Source organism: Perkinsus marinus (assembly GCF_000006405.1).
Source record: "Perkinsus marinus ATCC 50983 genomic scaffold scf_1104296953744, whole genome shotgun sequence".
Taxonomy (NCBI): domain Eukaryota; phylum Perkinsozoa; order Perkinsida; family Perkinsidae; genus Perkinsus; species Perkinsus marinus.
Genome location: NW_003208392.1, coordinates 56,061 through 63,255, shown reverse-complemented (window position 1 = coordinate 63,255; position 7,195 = coordinate 56,061). Strand labels below are relative to the sequence as shown.

The window sequence follows — 7,195 nt, the reverse complement described above, 5'->3', positions numbered from 1 at the left end:
ATAGAGAGCTTATGGATCCTACTGGGGTGAGTGATGGGTCGTGTGCTGCGAGGGGAGTACACTCTCTGAATGGACTCCTTAGGTGCTCCTTGATCACGAGGTGACGACTATCAACACCCTCTTCCGTCAGAACAACCTGTCGGGTTGTTTCAAGTACCTGACGCAGGTCCACACTGTATTGAAGGACGCTGAGGAAGCGTAAGGCTTAGGAAGGGCCAGGGTGAAGTGGGACGGAGGTTGTGTGTAGATATGTGAAGTATGGGCGGATGATGGTGAGGATCATCAGGCAGGCACAGTATACTAGGAATTGTATGCTCGACCCGGACACAGGTGAATCCTAGTGGTAGAGGGGGGCAGTAGGTGTAGAGGCTCCATGCCAGGACGTGGTCATTATGGGGAAGACTTGACTTACTTCAGCCGACGGGACAATATGGAGGCTAATAAGGAGCTCGAAGGGACGTCCACAGTAGATGCGGAGGAGGTGCTCATAGGTGTTGCTGATTCTGGCATGGGGAGTGCGGCTTTGCCTTAGTGCTTCAACCGACTACTGCGACTGTGTCGGCAAGACCCGGAGAAGCGCAGTAGGTTGCGTCGGGTGTGGTATGTGTTGGAATGTGCGGCCCTCTTCAGCTGAGCTCAGCTGGGTTCTAGCGGCGAAGGCGATGGAGCAGCATGCAATAGCGATCAACCCTCCTGAGGGAGAAGCACGGCGGTCACCGTCACGACACTACGACCTACGCTCCTTAGCGTCTATGCAGTCATGTGAGGAGACCTAGAGGGACGAGGTTGTGCACTGGGATTTTGGCAGCTGCTGTTGAGCGCGTTTACAAGAGTCGTCTGGCGAACACCTCCTTGGACCTCAACGCACTGGATAATCACTTGAGGGATGAGGACGCCATAAGCCGGTTCATATTCGAGTAATGTGCTCGAGCTCAGCACACCGCAGTCGAGCTTGCCTGATTCTTAGTCGCACAACGTATGGGGCTATTGCGGAGAGCTTGGAGGAATGGGGGGTTGCTGGGAAGTAAGACTCTGGAAATTGATCTGCCCATGAGGGATGAGTGCCTTCGCTTCGCTTGAATGGCTCTTTGATAGTTTTGGGTGCTTTCTGGCTCCCGAGCCTCTAGGGTGTTGTCGGCTTTGTGCAGTTGTAGTTTTGGATGGTCTAGTTGTTTTTGAAGTAGGTATCAAAGTCATGTTGAAATTATGGAGCACAAGGAGTCTAAGGTCCGTGCTATGGAGCAGAAGGTGAGGAGGTCGTGCTAGGCGATAGAGGTTCCTATGTGTTGGAGTTGTTGCTGGATGGTCAGTTGCAAGAACAAGTGAAGAAAGCGTTGGAGAGTCGTAGAGTGGTCCATGAGGAGCAGGCCGCTGCTGAGGCGGTTGAGGCGGCGGCTCGGACTGCCGAGATGGAGGAGAAGCTAGCTGAGGCTGAGGCTGCCATACCGTGGGCTGGGGCTGCAGGATGGCTTGGGGGTAGATCATGTGATAGGTACCAGCCTCGGGCAGAGACGCTTCGTAAACGCTTCGTATTGGATATGTCGGTGTTCCACGACAAACGGTCACGGTCTAGCGGTGTTAGGGGGGATCTGGATGTACAGGGGTATTCCAAGGCTGAGCTGGCTGAGCTATTGCGGGTACCCGTTGAGGAGGTGGGCCTGAGAGTCGGTTGAAGGGCTCATAGTGATTGCTCGGCTTGATCTTAGGTAGAGGACGTTGCTGATCTACTCAGAGACGACTACCTACTGCTACCACGCGCTCGTTACCCTGAGGACATGGCTGAGGCTATAAGTGAGTTACACAGTCGACTCGGGGGCTTGTGAGTCGTCCTGTAGTGCGAAGGTGAGCAGCAGGGCTTCTCTTCTTGCAGGCCAAGAGCTCACCCGTCGCAGCCTCAGACAGCATTTGCGCCGGGCTGAGGGTCGTGTTCGACCCCCTGTTATCACAGTCATGGGACACGTTGTAAGTATCACACTAGTTGTGCTTGTGTAGATGTTATTCATTACTGCTCAGGACCATGGTAAGACGACGCTGCTGGACGCACTGCGTAAGAGTAATGTCGCGGCTGGGGAAGCTGGTGGGATCACGCAGAGGGTACAGCACGATGGGTGTGGACTCCTGGGGACTGCTGTCTTCGGCCGGTTAGGTTGGAGCTTTTACTATGATCGGTCCAGCGACTGGGGAGAGGGTTACCTTCATCGATACACCTGGGCATGCTGCCTTCTCCTCTATGAGGGAAAGAGGCGCTAATGTTACCGATATTGTGGTAAGGTGTGCTTATGGTAGTCGGGTTGGTACTCTTTACTGTAGTGTAGCACTCGTCCTGACTATGTATGAGTTGTCGGTGACCGATGCTCGAGTGGGCTTCATCTCTATGTGACTGATGAAAGTCCAACTTGGGAATAAACCGTCAATCGGCCTGTGGGCTAGAACGTAGATATCTGCATATCTGATATTCATCACGACTCGCTCTGTCGAATGATGCGAATAAAGTCGTCGGGCATTTAATTCCAAAAATGACTCCCTTCAGACACTTGTGGGAATGATAGGGATTAGTCGTAGACAGGCTACTCTGCGTGTCGTCGTTTTTGTCTGATGACTTTTTGGTAGATTTTGGTGGTGGCGGCTGACGACGGGATAAGACAGCAGACTGTGGAGGCTGTGAATCACGCTAGAGCGGCAAGGTGTCCGATCATAGTGGCGATATCGAAGATTGATAAAGTGACGCACGCATGAACGACTGAGCTCCAGGCGATCGCTGGGCACCTTAGGCTGAGGAAAATCGAGTTGAAACTCTGGAGAAGGAGCTGAAGGAACAGCTCGGTCTCGTGAGTGAAAGTCTGGGAGGAACGGTACAGGTAGGCTGCGCTGATCGCTCTAGTGCGGCGGGCCTCTGTTATTTTGGGATTAGGTCGTACCTATATGTGCACCCAAGGAGGAGGGGCTGGTGGAGTTGGAGGAAGCCATGCTGTTGGAAGCCTCTGTTATCGACGAGAAGGACGAGACTGTACTCGAGTTTGACAAGGTGCCACGAGACCATTGATGGATACTCTCTAGTTTGATCGATTTTTAGACTATGCCGGCGAAAGCATTTATATTGGAATCTCGTCTTCATCATCGACAAGGGAGGATCCTGAATCTTGTTGTAAGACTCATTATGAGTTCCTATTATCGCTTTTTGATTGCCGTTGTCGTCAGATACGTGATGGTACGCTGAAGGTGGGGGAGTGGGTGACGGTCGGGGAGAATGCTGGACGAGTTCGGACCATATGGCATGCAGGCCGGGAGACTTATCCCACAGAGGGTAAGGGGTCCTGAGTGCTCGGGCTGTATCTCTGTTGTTCTAGGAGATCTCGATGAGGCGGTACCTTCTGACGCGGTGGATGTCTCTGTGGTGTGGACAGTCACCAGTGCGAAGCATGGAGGAGTTGTTGGTTCGGCAGGGGACTTGCTGTGAGGCTGTCGAGGCAGTCTTGAGCGTCTGGATTAGGCGGTTGTTTAGGCAAGCGCATCCGAACCAACGAGTGGCTGAGGAGATCGCGAAGTCTGCTAGGCTTGCTAGGATGCAGGAGGAGCTCCAGACAACTCCACAGGACAAGGGAGAGCGTGCCGCTGGAAAGTAGGGGTGGCAACGGCGTGTACGGCGGAGCGAAGCGTGGTATATTAGACACATTAAGAAAGTACTGTCGCGTAACGACCCGACTATGCAGCGAAGGATCGACGAGTGGCGAGAAAAGGAGGTGTATATGGACCTGAAGGAACAGGAGTGAGTCATGCCTCAACGATGGAGTATAAGCATTCATATTCTGTGGTAGAGATGAAGACCAAATCCAGAGGATGGTGGAGGGCACGGATAGGCAGGTTGGCGTTATACTCAAGGCGGCTTCCGAGGGGCAGCTCAAGGTCCTCCACGCCTGGCTTGAGGAGTGAGGGACGTTCTGGTGGAGACTCGGGCAGGCGTTGTTGGTCTGTGGTAGATACTCTCATGCACAGTCATTCCACATTGCGGCTGCTTCTGTGGGCCAGCCTACGGACCATGATGTTGACTTTGCTAGACAGACAGGTTCATTCGTGAGGCCTCGTGGTAGGGTGTCGGTTGCTGCATACGTGGAATGGCTCAGATTCTGAGCTTCCAAGAGCCGCCGAAGCAGGCCATTATAGACCGTATGCGCTCCGCTGACCTGGTCCTGCGTCATAGCGAGATCATATATAGGTGACCATAGTTGTGGTCGACTGAGGTTCCTCATTGTGGTGGTTTTAGGTTATTCCAGGACGTTGAGGACATCTACGACTATCACTATGGTCCTCGGGAGATCTACACGCGAGTGTGTCGGCTGAGTCTTGGGAAGCCTGCACCGTAGGAGAGTGTGCTCGTGAAACGGTGGTATGTCGTGATCGTTAGGTTCTTTATCAAGGGCGAAGGCACTAGGACGATCGGCCGAGCGACGCTTAGAGACGGCGTGGCGACATCTGGGGATAAGGTCAGCTACAATTTACTCAGGAAAGTGGGCGGTGATTCGTCCCAAGTTGAAGTCGTTCGAGAAGGGGTAGGTGTCGACTCGTTAGCAGATTCGAGTGCACGGTCGTGTGTCAGTTGAAACTCCGCAGTATAACCGTGGACAGGATGACTGTAAAGCAAGTCCCCAAGGGGCAGGAAGCAGGTGACTAGTGGTTTATGGTGGACCCTGTGAATTGGATGCTCATTGTCTTTGATCAGGCATCCTGTTTGAGGACTTTGATGATCTCGAGGAAGGAGATGTCCTGGAAGGCTTCGAACGTTCGGAGCGCCCTCCTTTGTTCGGAGTACTGAAGAAGCCTCGCTTCTACCATGAGGCTTAAGGCCTATGTCATTGTTTCTGTTATGTCCCGTTTCACCCAAACGCCCAAGTACAGCTTAGTTGTCAATTACCGAGACACAGAACGTGCTGGGGCGAGCGCGTAATTTCGTGGCGCGTGACACGTTTCTTCGGCTTGCTCGAATTTCGACCGATCCCTCGTACCTGTGTGTGAAGTGCCACTCTAGCGTGTGCCTACGTTCGATGGTGGCGGCATTGTACGTCGCAGGTGATTCCTCTGGGCTGTTTCGTTCTGTCGCTTAGTCGTTGTGCTGGGCGTCGTAGTATGGCATTTTACCTGAGTGTGGGATCATGAAAGGAAAACCTCAGTGGCTGTTTTTGTAATGTCATTATCATCACGGACCTCTGAGTCCGACAGAAACGTGACGGCAACTGGTATGGTCACAGATGAGGCTTCTTCAAAGGTCCATCATACGCAGCAGGGGCGGACTTTGAACGGTGGGAGCGGCGGTCACGTAGCAGTGGATGAAGGCTCTGCTCTCCGTCCTCCTCTATCAGCGGTGCCTGAGGGGGCGACTATGAGTGGAGATGCTGTTGGGCTACGTGGGCATAAGGACAGCTCAGCGACGAGGGCTACTAGGGGTTTCTTCAACTTGGGTAACACATGCTTTATGAACGCGGCATTGCAGTGTCTAGTTCATACCGCACCTTTGCAGAAAGCTCTGAGGAATATGCCACCCCCGAGGGCTCATGGAGGAACACTTCCACCAGCTAGACGGCTGGTAGAGGCATGTCGGACGATAATGGAAGAGCAGTGGGGAAGTGAAGATTTACCTCAGAAAGTGATCACGACGTCTGATGCGTACAATCCAGAGGCTATGCTCAAGGCCGTGCAGGAACTGAATCCGATGTTCCAGGGCTATCACCAGCAGGACTCACAGGAGTTCCTCCATTGTGTGTTGGACGCTATGCATGAGGAGCTCAGGAGGCGAGTGCCGAGGTACCCTGAGGCATACCTAGCTGTACATATGCCTGAGGAGTTACCTTCGCCGACGGCCTATTCAAGTGTTGCTTCGGAAGCTGCGGGATCGGAGTATAGGGAGTCATTCAGTGAGCAGTCGAGTTCTAGCAGTCAGAGTCAGTCACCGCCATCAGTGGAGAAGTTGGCTGAGGAGACGTCTTGGTCTAGCCCTGTGAGTGACGCCTTCCTGGGTAAGCTTATTAGCACGGTACGGTGTATGCACTGCAAGAACAGTAGTACTACTATTGAACCGGTTTATGATGTGTCTCTACCTATTCCTAGTGCGCCGGTAGACTTCTCGAAGATTTCTGGTGGGTCGTTTGCGGCCAGTCCGTCTATGAAGGTATGTAGTGGTTTCTGGGGATGGATGAATTCGGCGAGGGCGTACCTAGGAGATGCGAAGGTCTCCTTATACGACTGCTTGGCTACGTTCTGCCAGAATGAGGAGCTTACTGGAAGTGAGCAGTATCATTGTGATTGCTGTGAGAAAAAATGTGATGGACGTAAATTCATAAGATTCTACTCGACTCCTGAGACTCTGGTTGTTCACCTAAATCGATTTCGTTATGACGAGGGCTGGTTTGGGCAGAAGAATTCTCGTGCGGTGAGCTTCCCGGTAGAGGAAGAACTGAACATAGCGCAGTTCATGCACATGGATTCGGCCTCTGCAGTGGCGAACAGGAGCGAGGTAGTGGGAGGTGTTGGCAATCAGACTACTGCATATCGTTTGACGGGACTAATACGTCATATTGGTTCTGTGGGGTCTGGCCATTACGTTGCTTATTGTCGTCATGAAGAGACGGACGAGTGGTTGGAGTATGATGATGCTAGAGTAACTAAGGTGGACTCTGCGCAAGTTGCGGGTTTTGAAGCATATGTTCTCTTCTACCAGAAGGTAGCGAGTCCAGCGAGGGCCAATGTGGTTGCTGAGCTACGTAAGGCGGTGCAAGAGGGTCAACTGCCTGGCGATTTTCCGAGGGTGTATGTGCCGAGGCAATGGACGATACGGCTGCAGTATATGAGCCATCCTGGACCTATTAATACGTTTACTATGATATGTCCGGATAAGTGTGTGTCTGACGTGGAGAAGGAGGATGCTGAGCAGAGGTATGTCCCGATCCCCTTGGAGTTCGGGAGGAAGTTGAAGACCTTGTATGGTGGAGGACCGCTGTTGAGCAGTTTGGATCCTTGTGAGAAGTGTAGTTACTATGTAAAGGCATATTTGAGGAGACGGGCCACAGAGCAAGCCTTGGTGGGTAAGTATGATACGAAGATATTAACGATGGGGAGTATTGGTATATGGTGGATGCTGTATGGGTTAATAAGTGGAAGAGTTATATTAAAAAGCTCATCTCGATGGACCTAGTTTGGCGGACAC

The 7,195-nt window shown here is 52.5% G+C and overlaps 2 protein-coding genes across 2 annotated transcripts in view; both read left to right on the top strand.

Annotated features, from left to right (window-relative positions):
* The window catches only part of Pmar_PMAR013109 (conserved hypothetical protein), a gene marked incomplete at both ends in the record, with an annotated part of 5,056 nt that extends 217 nt beyond the window's left edge, over window positions 1-4,839 (top strand). Inside the window, 27 exons of the mRNA XM_002776337.1 lie at window positions 83-198; window positions 248-330; window positions 381-491; window positions 809-917; window positions 968-1,024; window positions 1,185-1,248; window positions 1,311-1,447; window positions 1,493-1,652; window positions 1,707-1,791; window positions 1,871-1,962; window positions 2,014-2,094; window positions 2,147-2,266; window positions 2,611-2,721; window positions 2,772-2,858; window positions 2,912-3,007; window positions 3,074-3,145; window positions 3,199-3,304; window positions 3,348-3,453; window positions 3,503-3,619; window positions 3,668-3,766; window positions 3,816-3,926; window positions 3,978-4,071; window positions 4,122-4,213; window positions 4,262-4,357; window positions 4,403-4,547; window positions 4,595-4,661; window positions 4,718-4,839. Of these exons, the coding sequence (XP_002776383.1) occupies window positions 83-198; window positions 248-330; window positions 381-491; window positions 809-917; window positions 968-1,024; window positions 1,185-1,248; window positions 1,311-1,447; window positions 1,493-1,652; window positions 1,707-1,791; window positions 1,871-1,962; window positions 2,014-2,094; window positions 2,147-2,266; window positions 2,611-2,721; window positions 2,772-2,858; window positions 2,912-3,007; window positions 3,074-3,145; window positions 3,199-3,304; window positions 3,348-3,453; window positions 3,503-3,619; window positions 3,668-3,766; window positions 3,816-3,926; window positions 3,978-4,071; window positions 4,122-4,213; window positions 4,262-4,357; window positions 4,403-4,547; window positions 4,595-4,661; window positions 4,718-4,839 (2,736 nt within the window). The remainder of the gene's footprint in view (window positions 1-82; window positions 199-247; window positions 331-380; window positions 492-808; window positions 918-967; window positions 1,025-1,184; window positions 1,249-1,310; window positions 1,448-1,492; window positions 1,653-1,706; window positions 1,792-1,870; window positions 1,963-2,013; window positions 2,095-2,146; window positions 2,267-2,610; window positions 2,722-2,771; window positions 2,859-2,911; window positions 3,008-3,073; window positions 3,146-3,198; window positions 3,305-3,347; window positions 3,454-3,502; window positions 3,620-3,667; window positions 3,767-3,815; window positions 3,927-3,977; window positions 4,072-4,121; window positions 4,214-4,261; window positions 4,358-4,402; window positions 4,548-4,594; window positions 4,662-4,717) is intronic.
* A 340-nt stretch (window positions 4,840-5,179) lies between these two features.
* On the top strand, window positions 5,180-7,183 carry Pmar_PMAR013108 (hypothetical protein; the record flags this gene model as incomplete). Its single annotated transcript, XM_002776336.1, has 1 exon — window positions 5,180-7,183. One exon carries the CDS (start codon window positions 5,180-5,182, stop codon window positions 7,181-7,183), a length of 2,004 nt encoding a protein of 667 aa, XP_002776382.1.
* Between the last annotated feature and the right edge of the window lie 12 nt (window positions 7,184-7,195).